Genomic DNA, 20,029 nt, shown 5'->3' on the forward strand with positions numbered 1-20,029 from the left:
GGGGACAGGCACATCCTGGATGGGAGGTCTGGAGATTCTTTCATTATACTTTTAAATAGTGGTAGAAAGTTGTCAAGAACTGACTGCAAAAAGTCTCATAGGGTGGATTTGAGTCTTTTGTTTGTTGTTATTAAAACCAGATACAAATGGGATTGTCCAAGTGTGGGTAATAATGAATGTGTCAAACGGACAAATCTTCAAGTACCTTTAAACCACAACTCAATTTTATGTTTCTAGTAACAAAATTGATGGCGTACTAGAGCTGCCTCAACAGTAGATGTTCTGCTTCTTTGAATGATGGACACATCAATTAGATTTCAATATTATTTCTTCACACTTAATTTCTATAGTTATTGTTAAAGTTGCTCATTTTAGTTGATGTCCAGTGTGCTGGGCAGCTTCTTCTCTTATAGCCTAAGTATTTAACCATTTTGCACTACCCCGTAGAGTGTTATGAAAAAAGTTGACATTAAATAAATTCTGTTGAAGGTATGAATTGCTCTCTCTTTATATTTTAATTTTAATAGTTACAGGTTGGTGATTTTATCTTAGTTTTATGTTTTTTTCTTTAAAGAAACACCTATATATTTATTATATGATCTTCTCCTTTCACATGTTACTGCTGATTCAACAGAGAGACACCCAATTACAAATGCTATTGATGGAAAGAACAGTTGGTGGCAGAGTCCCAGTATTAAGAATGGAATTGAATATCATTATGTGACCATCACTTTGGATTTACAGCAGGTAAATTCCTCTTTTTCCTTTTTTATCATTTCCTATTTTGAAATTGTATCTTGAATTTGCTATTTGTGTAGTTAGTAGTTCTTGGGTGGAAGTGTACTCTTATCACCCTCCATTATTTTGTTGATGTCATGAACAAAGGGACCTATTCATTTTGAATGTTATTGTATTAAATATTTCACATTTATTTCTAAGGCACAATTAAAGTGAAGTTCACAGAAACGGTGTGACACTGAATTAAGAGCTGTTTTTTTTTTTTTTTAAGAGCTGTTTTGACTAATGAGAGTTAACAAAAATATAGATCAGCAAAATTTTACATAAAGAAAATATAATAGTGTCATTTTTATCTTTTAAAATAATGCAGTGTTCCCATTCTTCTCCTGGTGTGTGTACTAGAAGGTTCTTGGATAACAAGGATCTGGAGCAAATTGCCTCTCATTACTGAGCACTAAACAAGCTGTGACAGTTGATTGTTGAATTAAACTTGGGCCACTAAATGAGGTAACAAGTCTTGTAGTTGTATAACATTGATGTTGGAAGTTATTAAGAGTTTGTGTTGCATAGGCCTAGGTACCTTCTACACTTAGTTTCTTTTTTCTTTCTGTTTACAATATTCAGGTCAGGCTGACATTATTAATTCAGAATCACTATAATCCCAATTTATTTAGACTTCCAAATTAGGATGGACTCTGAAAAAATGTTCCCCTATTTTTCTGCAGTTCCAAATAGAAAAGTTTATTTAATTGACTGAAGCCTGAGGCTGGAGACATTGAAGTTAGACAACTTCTTGAACTTAACCTGTGTCTCCCTCACTCTCTAGCATCAACATAGGAAAGACTCATAGCCACTCCTGTGTGGCCCAGTGGAAATAGAGCAGCAAAGGGGTTTGGGTTAGTGAAGGGGAAATGGCCAAGATAGCTATTCACAAAAACTATATGCTAACAGGTCATGTTTCCAAAGGCAGCTACAGTGGAGGGAAGCACCAGCCAATGGCAGTTAGTCCAATACTCAGGGGGCCAGATAGGCACCAGGTATTTCCATAATGGATAATGTTTGTCATCATAGTGGGAATAAGACCTTCCCCCTTCAGGGGTTGAGCCCATTTTAGCCAGGGTGCACATATTCAGGAACTGTAAAGAGCTGGCTGGTGGGTTTCACAGAAGACCCTCTTTCCACCCATCTGGGACTCTTTAGGACCGAAGCTACTGGGTAGCAGCAGAGGTTCAGTTTAGCTAATTGCTAAATCACCAATTAGCAAGCATTTATTTTCATCCATACTAACAGCTGGATGTCAGCCTTGAGTTAAAGATATTTCTCAGGAAGTCGCAGAGCACTACGGGGGAATGGCAGGTCAAACTACCACACGGATCAGTCATGCTTTAGGTCAGTGAAGTCTTGTGTATGAATTCCCTGCAAATTCTAGCCTCAAAATGGATTTCATTCTTCTCCTGCAAAAGTCACGGCAGTTCTCCCCCTGAATGTGGTTATTGAAGGTCAGCCATCCCAATCAGGAGTAAGTCTATTGCCTCAGGTCATTCCCTGGGATAGGGAATCAATAAACAGGAATGGTTAATTGCTCTGGTTCACTTGCCACCTATTCTTTCATATTGCACAGGAATGAGAGTTAATTATTAATATAATTTGCACAAATCATGTATATTACTCTTTGAGCTCAACCACAACAGCGCATGTTATGCTAGAAGGTACAATCACAAGTTTTTATTAAATCATTTCTGTCCTACATAACTCTCTATTGTTATTAATTCAACAGACTTCCACCTAAAAGCCCGGTTTTCAATGAAGCTGTTTATAATTTCCTAAGTTTCTTTGTATCCCCTCTCATTCATTCCCATACGGTATCTCAGGACTTATGTGGATTTCTTTCCCTGTTTTCTCTTCTTCCCATTTCATTTAATTGACTTAAGAGGAGTGACTACTCAGGACACCTTTCTTTTATAGTTCAGTCATCATAAAAAGTGGAAGGATTCTGTATATAAGATAGGTCTACCTGACGCCAAAGTCTGCAACACACCTAGTGGGAGTGGTACAGAAATATGACCTCATGTGCTCCCATATCCAAGGATGGCACCCACTCATGCCCTTATTCAGCCCTCTCCTACTTCCTATGCATCAACCTACTCCATGCTCCAGAGAAGGGAACACAATCTAAAAAATGAAATCTTCTTTCTACTTGACTCAGATTTTAATTTAGTTAATGATTTAATGATGTTGAAAGTAAAGCAGGTTTATAATCAGATTTTATAATGAAAGTCCTCAGATAGAAAGGCGCTTTAGCCCTCTCATTTGGCTGTCGGCTTTGGAGTAACAAACTGTGGAAAAGGATCATATTACCCAGCTAAAGAGCAAAGCTGCAGGGACACATGTCTCAGTGCATTGGCAACAGAAAAAAATGTGGAAATCCTTATGTTTTCATTTACTTCTTACAATAAGCCTATAAGGCAGCTAGTATGATTATACTTACTTAATAGTTAACACTGAGACATAGAAAAGTTAAGTAACTTGGCCTTCTTAACAAAGTTTATCACGGGCAGGGCTAGGTAGGATTTCAGACCCCAAACTATAACAGTATTTCCTAAACTGCGATCTGAAGACCTAGCCAGAGGCACTCATGAAAATTTTTGGTATATAATTTCTAGGGGTCAAAACATTGTTTGGGTTCAAAAAATGCCACAGTAATATCTTCGTGGTTTCGATGGGAGAATACAGCGAACATCTGTTTTGTTGTAAAATAAGGGACTCGATCTTTCATTTTCTAGTACACTTTAGTATGCCTCTAAAATAGCATAACTTGTTTTTGCCACCTACAGCATGAAGGATTAATAGGTTATTCGGTATAATATGAACTATTAAACAACTGGGAGTCAAGGGTAGCGATTTTACAATGAGTAGGTAAATATCACTAAGTTTGTCACTGATTCAGCAAGAGGCGTGACCATTTATTAATTCTATGTATTTTGAGATGCATGACTTTTAACAATTGCCAGTTTATCTTTTGTTATTGATGTGTACTTGGTTCCTCTGAAATATTTTTAGTAAATTACTATTTTAAATATAAACCCCCACCATTGGATTTTCTTGATTAAATCATTACAGAATACACTGGGACATTCTTTTACATTTTAAAATTCAAGATAAGTACTAGAAAACGATAACAATTTATTGAGAAGAAGGTAGTTACTTATTTTATAAGTCGATTGTCTTTAGATTTTTATTACTAAGGGATAATTAACTTTTCCCAATTGTATTTTTTACTCACAGCATTTCTTGAGCAAATGATTTAATCATGCTGTGCCCCATCTACTAGATTAGCAAAATAAATACTATAATAGGTCAAGAAATTTGAAATAATGAAAATAGCAATATAATAACTAAATTGCATCTGGAAATTATAGCTATTGTAATGTCCTAGTACGGGCATATACTGAAAGAGAAGTTTAAAGAAAAATATGCATCAACTTAAAATAATAGGGACTTGAAGGGTAATTCGATGTCCAAGATATTCCATTTTAGTCCCTTTCCAGCTGAACTTTTATCACAACATGTGTCTTGATATCTGATCTCATTTTATGACGATTTAAATCTGGCCACTTTCTCAGGCCTGCCCTTTGATTTGTTTAGGAAGAAAGCTGCTTAGGAAACGGGCTATGGCACAAAGGGGCAGTTTTTAATAGACTTTGATAACATATGTTGAGGTTATATTCACTCCTTCCTGTATGATCCACGTATGGCATGGAATGTGGTGTGTTCATATGTATAAATCCCCTTCACATCAATAAACCATTGCCTTCTCTTCCTGGCCTATCCACTAAAAGTAAAAACATTTATCAAGAAAGATTGTTTTGCACCTTCAGAGATCAATTTCCACATGTTCTTGACTTAAATATTTTATGTACTAACCTCACAGAGACATATTTGTGAGCTTGGTTAATAATTTTAAATGAGAATTATGTTTTGGAAGGAGGTTGAATTAGCATTTCCAGGCAAATATTATGTTACTTTTAGAATCTATATAAATAGCACAGAGGCATTTTTTCCTAAAGCCTTGAACCTTAAATGTAATAATTGAACCATTCTGTAATAGTAAAGCATGAATACATTGAGGTATTTCCATGTATTTAGTTTTCATATATTCAAAATTTATTTTGTTTAAGCATAATAAGGGTGATCAAATTTTCACTTTTAAAGAAAGATTATTATTTTTTCATATCATATATTTTCTTCACATTCTCTTCTTACTCATTCCTATTTAAAGGATCTGTAGTTTATACAGCATTATTAGCTTCACATATTAAATAATGAAAAAAATTGAGATTGATACAATTCATAATTAATTATTGAACAGGTAGAAAGGAATATACATAATATCCCTACATTTAATATCTAATTATCTAAATAAGGAGAGAAGACATACACATGCGATGTATTAAAAAATCATACAAGGTTACATATGCTTCTATTCAACAGTCTATTTGATGTAAGGGTTTCCTTTTGGAGACAGATCTCTGTAAAGGCATTAGCCCACGGCACGGTGATTAGATGTTTATTTTCCTGTAGTCCCACTAGATTGTGAGTTCTTGAAGGCAGAGGTCTCTAACTGTTTATATCTGTCATGGTGCTCAGCATTTAAGCATTTATCAGGAGCTCAGCAGGTTTGATGAAAGAATGGTCCATGGCTACTCTTTAAATCACTGAATTTTTTCTTGGTACTATTTGGGTCACTGATAAATTGATGAATACAAAACTATAGAGGAGATTATAATCTGCAGATTCAGAATGTCCTATGTGCATAGATTTTGTTTAATATAGCAGAATATAATTAAAATTACACAGTTCTTTACCTGCTTTAGTTTTTTGTTTGTTTGTTTGTTTTTAAGATCATTGATTCAATGTCACAAGTAGGATCTGTGGTTATTTTAAAAAAGTATTCTCTCTCTAAAGGATTTTGTGCTGACCTTTTAATCATTAATAAAGGTGGCAACCAGCTAGTGCTTATATTGTAAACAACATTAGTTCTAAATATCTCCTTTTTAGTCTACTTTCAATACTGTAGTTACATTGATCTTGTTAATCCAAAATCGGATCACATCACTCCTTCTACCAAAACTCTCTAATGGTTTTCCAGTGCACTCAGTGGGAAAAGCACAATGATACACAAGGATTTTCAGGATCTGTACCTCACCCTCTTTCATCTCTGGCTTCATCTCCCCTCTTTAATTGCCCTGCTGGTTACCTCAGTGAGTTTTGAGGCCTTTGTACCACAGGGCCTTTGCACTTGCCTTTCCTCCTGTCTGGAATTATTTCCCCCCAATTTCCATATACCCTTTTCCTCACTTCCTTTGAGTTTTTATTAAGTGTAACCTTCTTAGCAAGGACAGCTCTGATAATTCTATTTAAAATTACAAACCCCTCCCCACTTCCTAACCTACTTCCCTGCTTTGTTTCTCCATAAAACATATTGCTAACTTGCGCTGTATATTTTACTGTTTATGTTGAACGTTGTTTACCTTGTTTTTCTAAATGCAGTTTTCATGAGAGTGGAGATACTTACCTGTTGTTGTTTTCTTTTAATTGCCTCATTCTAAGCACTTAGAATAGTTCCCAGCATATAAGAGACACTCAATAAATTTGCATTAAATGAATAAATGATTGAATGAGTGAACAATGCAAAACATAATGTGAAAATCTTATTAAATCTGAGAATTAAACAAAGGATGAAGTAATCGCATTGTGTTTCTTATGATCAAATATGCTGTGCATTTTTTAATTTATGAGTTTTCCTTTAGTTTCAGGTTGAATAGCATGAAGTAAATTTTCTCACTAATCTTTTTCTAAACATGTTCTACACTTTAGGTCATAGTTGTCACGCTCTGTGTGACTACATTTATAGCTTTATTTGAGAAAAGCACATTTTAATCAATTGAACTCCTTTTTGAAACAAAGAAGTGCAAGACTATAATTTTTTTATTGATATTTGATTTCCTAGTGGAAATAACAATATTAAAAAAGTGGGGAAAGGCTACTATGATGCTGATTAAACAAGAGTGTAGACATAGGATATATGTATTTTGGTGTACACTGTTGATAAACTAAATTCTAGCAGCATCATGAACATGTATACATTTTGGAGATGCAGATCCTATTTCAAATAGTATCAAAATGTCTGCCCTGAGAGATGATTCTTGAAACTGTAAATAAATTAGAGAATTATTTATTTAAAAATTGAACTAACAATACAAAGAAAGAGGTCTATTAAAAATATGTGGGGAAGATTTGTTAAAATTTTTATATCACATTAAATCTGTTATGGAAAGTATGAACAACACTGCCTAAAATAGACAGAAAGTGGGCAACTTTTTATAACTCTGATGCCTTTCACACATAAAACACAATTGCATTTCATTATGCAGGTAGACTATTGTGTATCCTCCCATTTTATTATTGGAGTCTAATTTACTTATTTATATATAAGTATATAACTATACTTATATAATTTGTATATTATATACACATATATATATTAGCTGTTTTCTAGAAATTGACTATATATTGAAATTATTCGCTATCATATGTGTTTTAATTTGTACATAATACATATTTTCAATATGACCCTGAGTCTCTAAAATACAAAAATGGCCACAAGGATGAGGATGAGTCTAGGGGAAAATGTAATTTTGCTCAGGTTCCATTCCCTAACCTATCACTTATCGGTTCATTTACCTTATATAAATCATCATACTTTTATGTTCCTAAATTTGGTAATATGTAAAATGGAGCCAATGGTAGCACTTCTTTACCTTTATTATTAAAGGTAAAGTGATGTAATGTAATGTAGGCAAATACCCTAACACACTGCTACACATAAGTTGATATTACTAAATTGATACTGGTCAGTAAATATTAGTTGCTGGCCTTGCACACTGGAAATCATGCTAAGCAAAAAACAAGTGGGCTAGAGTTGTAATGGGAGTGGTTATATAAAAAGAAAAGTTAGTTTAAGCTCAGAAACAGTTTAATTACTAGGATACTTAAATGATACAATTTCACTGGGCATATATCTTAAGAAAACTATTATATTCAATATATATATACAATATTGTATGAAAATTTATATATATGTATACATATATACATGCATATACACATACATACATATGCATATATATATGCATACACACACATACATATGCATATATATATATATGCATACACATACATAAAATTGATATATATATATGCATACATATATACATGCATACACACATACATACATATTATATATATATATGCATACACACATACATACATACATGGGGACAGAGAGAGAAAGAGAAAGCCTAAAAAGTGTCACTTGGGCATTGGAATTCTTGAGTAATACCTTCTATACTATTTTGTTGTTGGTAACTTATCCTCCCGATTACTTGAATTGTTAATCACTTGGCAGTAATCTTATTCATTAACGGTGTGCTCTACTTAAAAGCTTTATTTATATGGTATTATTTTACTGATATCAACTTCATTTTGTTATCATTTTCAGGTCTATGTTTTTCTATATTTTTTTAATTTCAACTTTTCTGCCATCTTCCAATTTAGATGTATCTCTTATAAACAGCATATAGTAGTTGTTTCGATGCTTTATCTAGTCTGACAATGTCTGTCTTTTTAAAAATAACATTTATTGTTGTGTATATTGGTGTATCTAACATTTTTATTAAAGTGAAGCATGGACACAAAAAGTTGACAAATCTTAAGTGAAAAAAATTGATTAATTTTCACAAAGTAAATCTACCTAAGTAACCAGTATCCAGACTGAGATAACCGGCAACCCCAAAATTACATTCAAACCTGCTCCAAGTCATTCTCCCCACTCCCTTTAAAGATGACCAGTTTCCAAATTTGTTCGACGGTGAAGCCATTTGACCCAGAAGTTTTGTCTGTGCATAGGGTTTTGGTTACAGATCAATAGCTATAATGAATATCAGACTCTTCAGAATTTTTATTTCTTATTTTGTTTGTTAGTTGAGTTGGGATTTTCAAGAAATTTATCCATTTCCCCTACATTTTCAAATATATTGGCATGAAGTTGATGATGTATTGTTACTACTACCTTTTTAATGTATAGACAACCCTTTTATCATTCAAGGTATTACTTGTGCAACTTTTTCTTGTCCTTGACATCTTTAATAGGTTTTTGTAATTTTATTAGTCTTTTCCAATAGTCATTTTCTGTCTTGGTTGATTTTTTTCTATTAGATTGTTTTATTGTCTTGAATTCTGCTTTTATGTCTCTTGTTTTCTACTTCCTTCTATTATTTTTTTTGTTTGTTTACCTTTTTCCTATCTTCTTGAACAGGTACTTAAATTGTTAATATTTCTTTTATTAAAAGAAATAATTTTCTTTTTTTTCCAAATATATTTATTTAAGGGCACATATTTGCATCTGCACATGGCTTTAGTGGCATAGTATATGTTTGATATGTTGCATTTTTAATTAGATTTATTTAAATATATTTTCTAATATTTCCTAATTTATTTTGTAATTGCTTCAGTGACCTGTAAGTTGTTTAGATGTGCAGTGCTTCATTTCGAAGCAAATGAGTTTTTTTCTCATCTTTTTGTTTTGGCTGTTTTTTTTTTTTTTTCTTACTTTATTTCAATGTGGTCGGTATACTTTCAATTTTTTGAGATTCAATTTTTGTGACTTGTTTTAATCCAGAATATGGTCAGTGATATTTGTGCATTGGGAAGAATGTACATTCTATAGTTGTTAGCCGCAGTGTTATAAATAATGTGTCAGTGGGTTATGTACATGTTTGTTTATATATATATTGAGGCTATTTTATTAGGGGCATGCAATTTTAAGATGGGAACTTTATTAACCCTTTTTTAATGCTACTGCTGTCAATAATTCTATCTTTCAGGTTTACTTCTCCAGCTTCACTAGATTCCGTTCTATTAGTATTTGCATGATATAGCGTTTTCCTTTCTTTTGGTGTCCTTATATTTAAGGAGTATCTTTTGTGAGCAATATGTAGCTGAATGGTTCATTTAGCCAGTCAGACAACCATTGTCCTTAAACTGGATATTCAAGTCATGTACATTTAATATTACTACTGATATTGGGGTTCAACCTGCCATATTCCCATTTGTTTTCTATTTGTCTTATCTTTTGTTAATTTTTTTCCTCTCATTGACTTGTTTTCTGGGTAGCCTTTTTTACTTACACTAATTACCATAAATAGTATAGCATTCACTCTTGACTTGTCAAAACTTGATACAGATTGGTATTTTAAAACAAATGTAAGTTGGTATTTGATTGGTATTTTGCCTTCCCATACAAGGCAAAGACATCCATACTCTCCACTTGCATGGCCCCCTGAGCAGTCACATTTTGTCCTATAATTCTGATGTGTTTCATTCTATGTATGTATTATGCTACTTAAAAAGTAATTGTTATCATCATAAACATGAAGCATTTATTTAACTTTAAATATGTTTAAATGTTTAACTTTTTCTCTTGCTTTTTGTTTATTCTTTTGTCAGTACACTTCCATCTGAGGTCATTTCATTTCTACCTTTTTTTTTTGTTTTTAATGACAGAGTTTGCTAGTGACAAATTCTTTTTTTTTTTCTTTGCAAGTCTTATTTTTGATTCACATTTTTCATTAGGAATAAAATTCTTGTTTGGATGTTATTTTCTTTCAGCACTTTAAAGAATGCATACTATTATTGTCTGGCTTTCATAATTTCTGTTGTGACATCAGTAAAATATTTTTATCACTTCTCCTTTGAAAGTAAAGTGTCTTTTTAAATTTGTTTCCTTTCAAGATTTTTCTTTGTCTTTGGTGTGCAGGGATATTTAGTACAGTATGTCTAAGAGTGATTTTATTTGTATAAACACTAGTTGGGATTTTAAAAGCTTCTGGATTCTATGGATTGACGTCATTCACTAGCTTTAGAAAATTCCCTAGTCAATATTTCCTCAAATGTTGTTACTGTCCACTCCCTTCTATTTCTGGGATTCCACTTACATGCATCTTGAACTTTTCATCACATCCTTTTGTATTCTATTCTTTAGTTTATTTTCCTCCTCAAGATTTCTTTAGTCTATACATTTTCTGGTGTCCTATTTTTCGGTATACTGATCCCTTCTTCTGTTAGATCTAATTTTCATTAAACACATTTACTGAATTCTTAATTTCAGTAATTCTATTTTGTAGTTCTAGAATTTCCGTTAGATACTATTAAAAAAATAGATTCTAGACAACTTCTCCATTTAGTCATCTGGAACACATTAATCACAGTTATGTTTGTTAATTATATGTCTGATAACTAACATTTGAAACACCTGTCAGTTTCTATTGTTTATCCCCCCACCCCTTCTTGATTTACTGATTCATGGAAACCTTGGTGGTATTTTTATTAAATAGTGTACATTATATCTGAAAAGTTCTCAATTGACTTATTTTTGTTCTGCCGAGAGTTAGAGTAGGGCCATGTACCTATATTTAATTAGCTCTTTAGATGTTTTGTGGCTTGATTGGTGATTCTGATGGCCATTTCTGTTTTGCCTTTATTTCTAGGGTTAGATCTTCAGGGCTCCCAACTTAAAGCCGTTCCTTTCCTTTTCGGCTGACTTTGCACTCATATTTTGTCTCCTCATCTCTGTGAGACTTCCCAAAAGATCTGCTTATCTTGTCACTTCTTAGGAATCAATTTCTGCATGGTGTTTATCTTCTGGCTCATTCACCACTTAATTTGGCAAATCTCTTGCAGGCAAAAGCTGAGAAGAATGTAGAGCTCATTTCTCTATGGCTCATGGACTCTCTCCTCATAACCCTTATCTCTAATGTTCATCTTCTCATCCTGTTAGATTGACGAAAACTCTAGGACGTAGCTTTCTCTATGTGCCTCTGTTCTTCTCTCAGCAAATCAATGAATACCCTAAGAGTAAAATGGCGAGCTCATCATGATCTGTATTCCTTTAATCAGGTCTGGGTGCCTTGGTTGCTCTCTCGTGCCTTAAACAGCTGTTTCTAGTATTTTATTCAGGTTTTATAGTTCTTCTCTTTGAGAAAAAATATATGTTTGTTCTATTCGTAGTTTTAAAAATAAAAAATTAGCATATTACCTGATAGGATTCTTTTTTTGTGTGAATTTAAGAAATAGTATGAATTATTGATTCAGTAATAAAATAAGCTAATTATTTAAATATTTTAATAGTTATGTAGAAAGCAAGAAATAATATTTGAAATTGGGATCATCCTGGTACTGTCCTAAACAGGAAGCACCATGCCCCTTATAGTGTCTGCCCTGAATAAAAATAAAGAAAATTTAACAATAATAAATTTGAAAAATACTTATTGAGTAACTACTACTTGGCAGGCACTATTCTAAGCCTGAACATCTGGCCATGAAGGAGGCAAAAGTCTTTGTTTTTCAGGATCTTGTATTCCAACTGGGAGGGGCTGCTGGAGAGAGGAAAGAGACACAGGCAGTTAAGTAAATGATTTAGAATAGGGAATGTGTCATAGAAAAAGCAAAACAAGATAATATGATGGAAAGTGATAAAAGGATCCACTTTGTTTCTTATGTTCTATGTGTATACTTTTGAGAAAGTGATATTTGAGTCGAGAATTGAATAGCAGAAAGTGCTGGTCATAGAAAAAGCTGAGTAAAGTTTATCCAGGCAGGAACAAACTTGGTACGCTGAGGAATGGAAAGAAGCCAATGTGTCTGGAACACACTGATAAAGAACAAAGGCTGTAGAAGATAATGTCAGGAAGGCATCCAGGTGAACTTACTTCTTATCCGGGGTAATCAGTCATGATAAGGAGTTAGGTTTAATTATCAGTCAAATAAAAGAACTGCAGTGGGATTTAGCAAGGAGTAATATGATTTTGTTAGGAATAGCACCCTGCCTGCTCAATGGAGAATGATTGTAGTGAAACAGCGAAAACCAGGAGGCAGTTAAAAACCCATTGCTGTATTTGAACCAAGAGATGATGGGTACTTGGCCTAGGGTGGTAGTAGCAGCAGTGGAAGGAAGGGGCTGGTTGGGATTTACTGTGGAGTCAGTTATGACTAGATTTGATGGTGGAATGGATGTCGACAGTGAGGCAAAAATGTTGAATTCCAGAAATTGGGCCTGAATACATTTATTTTACTGTGATAGGCTGAAGGCAGAGCAGGATGGAGATGCTGGGTGGTAATTAATGACTCTGTTTTAACATTTTATGTTTGAAATGCTCATTAACCATCCAAGTGGAAATAAAAAGAGACAGTTAGAGTCTGGAGTTTAGGGGAAAGGCTAGAACTAGGGATGTGAATTTGGGTATCACTGGCGAAGAGATTGTATTTAACATAAGGCCCTATTTAAGATCATCTAGAAAGATAGTATAGTTAAAAAGAGGTCCTAAAATTGAATCCTTAGTACCTCAAAGCAGAGGAGAGAAAGGTGAAATTGGAGAAGCCAAGATAAAAAATATCAAGAAAGAAGGAGTGGTCTACTGTGGTGATGCAGCTGCTGAGGGGACAAATTAAACCACTCAGATATTGGAAATATCAGAATATAGAAAAAAATATTAAATTTCAATGAATGACATTTTTTTTAATTAGAGAATCTTTAATAAAAGGTGAATGACTCCAATCACTGAGATTTAATTTGGAAGCTCCCACCACAGCAACACCTATCAGTGTTTAGTTTATTTAAACTTTCAAAAGTTTATTGTATAATTTTTATATTAAGGTAAAAGCTAATAAAACTGTATAGAAAAAAAAAGGTATAGCATCCTTATTAGCCATGTTGTATCTACATATTAGAAGTAATATAGTCCTTGTCAAAATATCTCAGTTTTGTTTTATTTTTACAAATATTTGAATGTGCCTTTTTAGCCAAGTTTGCTGTTGGAAGGTAATGGTAGATTAATCTCAAATTAGCTGAAACAATAAACACAACTAAAAGAAAAACTGGCCTCATAATGTAGTACAACCAAGTAAATCAGTCCAAAACTCTAATGAGCAGTTGCGTCTCTACATTGGGTCATTATGATTATATTAATTTAATTAGTCAGGTTGGGTAGCAAAGATGAGTAATCCTTAAGATACAAGGTAAATACTTAATTTAACTGTCTGCTTTCAGAGTGTTTATTATTTCTGTGCTATAGTCTTGCAGTAGTAGGCTGGAATATGTCATTTTCTAAGTCATAATATTTAGATAAAATTTCCATTTTACTTCATCATCGTCCTCACCACCACCACCCTTAATGAATGTATTTCATATGATAACCTTGTCTATCCATCAATGCTGAGAATAATCATGTTGAAAATAAATTATTCTGGAAACATAGTAACGTTGATAAAATACAATAGAAAAATTAAGAAATGGAGTAAAAAGGTAGAAAGGATATTTTCCACTGGTTTTAGAAAATACTCAAGAAAATTAAACCAGTCACAATATAGATTCTACTCTAAGATTACCATCTACTTTATTATAGTACACGTAACAGGTTTCACAGAATTTTTTTTTACAAATAGATAACATCCTGATATCATGATTAATATAACTCCATGTGCCATTATGAGATTCCAAGTGGTCCTGTCACCATTTTATGTATGTATCCAGATAAAGACGGGTTTGTATAGAGACAAAGAGAAGATACCAAGTAGATGTGTGTCTTAGTCTCTTTGGGCTGCTATAACAAAATACCACTGACTGGATAGTTTATATAGACAACAGAAATTTATTTCTCCCGTTTCTGGAGGCTGGAATTCAGAAACTTCTCCTTGAATCCTCATACCGAAGAAGGGATAAAGGAGCTCTGTGGGGGGGCCTCTTTTATAAGGACACTAATTCCGGCATGAGAGTTCTGACTTCATATCCTCATCACATCCCAAAAGCTGCACTTCCTGATGCCATTGCCTTGGGGAATTTTGGGGGGACACAAACAGTGTCCTTAGCAGTGTGTCACTCGTTTGGTAATGTGATAAAGAGTGCCCTATATGTCTTTCTTTTAAGAGAACTTCATAGGGCTTCCTAATTCATCCCTGAAATAGTTCTCATTTTTTATATTGCCTTTGGGTATGTCAGAAAGTTTCTCTTTGTGAAAACTGTTGTTTTCCTCCACCTCACTGCACTCACTGACAGTCAACAACAATATTTTTCACTTTCTTTTAAAAAAGACTCTGTGTTCCTCAGTTACACTTTAAGATTATCCTTTTCTTCCCAATTCAAACAGTATTTAACACTTTGGACTACATTTTCACTTGCGGTCAGCCTCTCAGAGTTTGCTATGGTTACTTTTTTAAAATTGTGGTAAAATCCACATAACATATCATTTGCCGTCTTAACCATTTTTGAGTGTATATAGTTCAGTGAATTAAAACATTCACATCGTTAACGTCACTAACATCCAGCTCCAAAACTCTTTCCATCTTACAAAACTGAAACTCTGTACCCATTAAATAGTAACTCTCCATTTCTCCCTCCTCTCAGCCCCTGGAAACCACCATTCTACTTTCTGTCATTACAAATTTGACTGTTCTAGGCACCTCATCTAAGTAGAATCATACAATATTTGTCTTTTTGTGACTGGCTTATTTCACTTGGCATAATGTCCTCAGGGTCTATCCATGTTGTACCATGTGTCAGAATATCCTTCCATTTTAAGGCTGAATAATATTTTGTTGCATGTATACAACACATTTTGTTTATCCACCCATTTGTTTTCCATAGACAGCTGGACCGTTTATATCTTTTAGCTATTATGAATAATGCTGCTATGAACTTAGGTGTATGAATATCTGTTTGAGTCTCTGTTTTTGTTTCATTTTGGATATACACCCAGAAATGAATTGCTGGATGAAAAGCTAATTCTGTTTATTTTTGAGGAAGCACCATAGTTTTCCATAGCAGCTACACCATTTTACATTCCCACCAACAGTGCACAGAATTTTTAATTTTGGCATACCCTCGCTAATACTTGTTATTTTCTGTATTTCTTTTTGTTGTTGGTAATTGCCATGTTAATAAGTGTGAAGTAGTAATGGTATAGAATTTCTTTTGTGATTCTCTAATTTTTCTTGAGATAATTTGGAATAAATCATTCTTTGAAATATATAATAACTTTTAGACCATATGCTGTTGGAAAAACTAGCCATGAAGAGTGCTCATGTAAAATTTGAGAATCTTGAAACATGAAAGATACATTAAAAGATACATTACATTAAAGGAAGTTAAATCCTGGATAGTATTGCTCAGCTTGCTGAAATCTGTCATCAACAAAAAAACCCCATCATGACTCAAAGAGTCGGGTAGGAAATAAACTGTTTTATTCGTTAGTTGTGTAAAGTATGGTTTTGATAATATAAATAATTATATAATACAAATATACTATGTTGAATAATAATGTTTAGAAATCCAAGATAGGCTTTTTTTGTCTCTAGGGAACTACTACTGGCACTTTTTGAAAACCTATTTTGTCCTAGATACTGAGCAAAATATTTTACATGAATCATCTTAAGGAGGTTTTTCACCTCTATAAAAAGGATACCATAGGGTGGCCAGATGGCTCAGTTGATTGGAGCATGAGCTCTCAACAAGGTTGCTGGTTCGATTCCTGCATGGGATGGTGGGATGTGCCCCCTGCAACTAAAGATTGAAAACGGCAACTGGACCTGCAGCTGAGCTGTGTGCCCTCCACAACTAGATTGAAGGACAACTACTTGGAGCCGATGGGTCCTGGAGAAACACACTGTCCCCCAGTATTCCCCAATAAAAAAAAAATTCCCCTTTAAAAAAAAGATGCTATAACGATGAGATAAATTTAGCAGCTTCGTTAACATTCATAATTGGCAAGAATAAAAGCAGAGTCCAAAGCCAGTTCTCTCTGATTTTAGAGCCTGTCCTCTGTACTTCAAAAAGGCATTTATACAACTTAATGCCTTACCCTAACCTTAGAGTAATTAAAAGCATCAGCACTCCTGTGTTGCATACATTATACATTGGCACGTGTACATGCTAATAATTGTGATAACCTCACTAAAAACTAGACTAGATTAATATAAAAGAGTATTAATTTTTTTAAAAAAATGCCTTTAAGTTAAAATCAGGATTTACCAAATATATTACTAACCTCTAACATTACATGTATAGAAATAATTTGAAATACTGAATTGGCTATTTAAATGTCTACTGGTGTTCTTGATCTTCTCAAAACGTTTGGAGAGAGTTATTGTTTTATAAATGTTATTCGTAGGCATATTTAAGTAACTTTCTTTAAATGAATCCTGCAAAATTTGTGGGCCTTTGAAAAGAAAATTCTTTGGGCAATTACAATGGCAATGGACTAAACAACACTCTAGAAGATTTGAGAAACATTATCATTGATCCAATTTGGTCACAATTACTTTTAGTGTTTAAATCCTTATTTCTTCATTTTTAGTGTGATTCATTGATTTTTTTCCTAAGGAAGGGCATTTAACTTCTCTCTTTTAATCACAATAAAATTCCTGCCTGAATGTTTAAATATCAGTATAGTTTTTAAAGTCCTTATTACTCAGACAATAAATAAAATTCCATAGTCTAAATTTTACAAAAGAAACATTTCTGAAGACGTACAAAATAAGCACAGTTTTAAAACACGAAAAACATCATGCTTTTAATATCATTGTCAAATACAGAAAATAAAGGTTAAGATGCTAAAGAAAAAAAACAACTTGCTAGAACAAAATGGTTAATTACAAACTTGTTTAATCTGTATGTCAACATTTGCATTTTTGTAAAGTTATATATTTCAGTCACATTTCCCTAAAAACATAGTGAGAACTTTTGCAAGATAGTGTTTTGTGTTTGAAATAAAATTTGTACTGGATGATTGAATTAAAAGCCATAATTGCATACTATGCTGTTTAAATGTAGACATATGTAAGAGTTCTTGATAATTCCTTTATACATTTTCATAACTTTTCCAGAATCTATATGGATGCTAGTGACAGGCATATAATAGGAGCCCAATAAATAGCTATTGAATAAATGGATAGATTTGCTGAATCTTCCTATCTCTAAGCTTTTTGTGTGTGTGTTGCTATGACATTACTGTCTTAATTATATTATCTCCGTCCTCTATAATAAGATTATATAAATCATTCCTTGCTCAGGAATGACATAAATTGCTAACCCTACCTCTTAGACTAAAGTCAACTTTTCAGTAATTGAAGTCTTTTAAACATCCAGTAAAGCTAGGATGTAATACGTTACTTCTCCAAAGGAGCCCACTTTCAAGTTTCCAAAAGGACTTAGTTTAGAAAAAAAGCCACTTATTTCTATTGATTACATAATGTGGTGATTCTGGTTTGGCAATTCACATAAAGTAGATGATATTTGAAATCGTAAAAAATAAGATTCTTATTTACAGTCCTTTTAAAACTGGCTGCATTGTCAGTTTTCTGAAAATAATCTTTATTCCCTGTCTGTATACTGGCTGTATTGTCTAGCTTTAATTTTCTTGATTTACATTAAAACTTCTAATTCTAAAGTAGTTTGTGAACTACATCCTGATATAAAGTACATTTGATGAAATGTACTTTTGATATACAGCAGTACTGTTTTATATATTGCTTTAAAATCATTACATTTTAAGATTTACAAATCATTACCTTTTAATACATGTATTAACAGGTATTTTTTTCTCATGAACTAACTCTTTTAGAAGTTTTTATTAAAATATAGCTTACATACAATATTATTGGTTTCAAGTATTCATAATAGTTATTCAAGATTTATATACCTGAAGAAGTAATCACCATAAGTCCAGCAACCATCTGACACCGTACCATGCTATCACAATATCATTGACTATATTCCTTAAGCTGTATGTTACATTCCCATGACTGCTTTGTAACAACAAATTTGTATTTCTTAGTCTCTTCCTCTTTTTCACCCAATCCCAACCCCCTCCAATCTGGCAACCATCAAAATGTTCTCTGTATCTGTCAGTTTGTTTCTGTTTTGTTTGTTTGTTTAGTTCTTTAGATTCCTCATATGAGTGAAATCATATTGGATATGTCTTTCTCTGTCTGACATACTTCACTCAGCACAATATCCTTCAGGTCCATCCATGCTACTGCAGCTGGCGAGAACCCATTCCTTCCATGGTTGAGCAATATTCCATTGTATATATGTACCACCTCTTTATCCATTCTTCCATCGATGGATATCCAAGCTGCCTTCACATCTTGGCCATTGTAAACAATGCTGTAATGAACATATGGATGCACATGTCCCCTGAAATAGTGTTTGGGTTTCTTCAGATAATTACCCAGAAGTGGGATTACTGGGTCCTTCTTTGTCACTTGTTATAGCGTTTGTTTTAAAGTCTATTTTGTCTGTATAAGTTTTGCTACCACAGCTTGTTTGTTTGTTTCCATTTTCATGAAATATCTTTTTCCCATCCCTTTACTTTCAGTCTGTGTGTCTTTTGATATGAAGTGAGTCTCTTATAGGCAACATATATAAGGGACTTGTTTTCTTATCCATTTAGAAGGATATTGTGCTGAGTGAAGTCTTTTGATTGGAGCATTTAATCAATTTACATTGAAAATAATTATTGATAGATATGTAGTTATTGCCATTTTATTATTCATATTTTTTTATTTTTTTTCCCCCTTAAATAAGTCCCTGTAACATTCCTTGTAATACTGGTTTGGTGGTGAGGAACTCCTTTAGCTTTTTGTTGTCTGGGAAGCTCTTTATTTGCCCTTTGATTCTAAACGATAGTTTTGCTGTTTTCATCACTTGAAATATTTCCTGCCAATCTTTTCTGGCCTGAAAAGTTTCTATTGAGAAATCAGCTGAAAGTCTTATGGGATCTCCCTTGTTGTTAACTAAGTGATTTTCTCTTGCTGTTTTTAAGATTCTTTCTTTGTCTTTAATTAGGCATTTTAATTATGACGTGTTTTGATGTTGGTCTCTTTGGGTTCATCTTCTTGGGGGACCCGTTGTGCTTACTGGACGTGTATATCTATTTCCTTTGCCAGGTTAGGGAAATTTTCCCTCATTATTTCTTCAAATAGGTTTTCAGTTCCTTGTTCTCTCTCCTTCTGGTAACCTATGATGCGAATGTTGGTATGTTTGATGTTGTCCCAGAGGTCCCTTAAACTCTCCTCATTTCTTTTTTCTCCTTATTCTGATTAGGTGGTTTCAGCTACCTTATCTTGTAAATCTCTGACTTGGTCCTCTACTCCATCTAATCTACTGTTGATTCCCTCT

General features: G+C 33.3%; 1 protein-coding gene across 6 annotated transcripts in view; it reads left to right on the forward strand.

Annotated features, from left to right (window-relative positions):
* LAMA2 (laminin subunit alpha 2) overlaps positions 1 to 20,029 on the forward strand; it is a 535,718-nt gene that overhangs the window by 151,345 nt on the left and 364,344 nt on the right. For all 6 annotated transcript variants that reach the window (XM_074333565.1, XM_074333563.1, XM_074333566.1 and 3 more), the window contains exon 3: positions 635 to 747. In XM_074333565.1, the coding sequence (XP_074189666.1) occupies positions 635 to 747 (113 nt within the window). The remainder of the gene's footprint in view (positions 1 to 634; positions 748 to 20,029) is intronic.

Source organism: Rhinolophus sinicus, linkage group LG05 (genome assembly GCF_036562045.2).
Source record: "Rhinolophus sinicus isolate RSC01 linkage group LG05, ASM3656204v1, whole genome shotgun sequence".
Classification (NCBI taxonomy): Eukaryota; Metazoa; Chordata; class Mammalia; order Chiroptera; family Rhinolophidae; genus Rhinolophus; species Rhinolophus sinicus.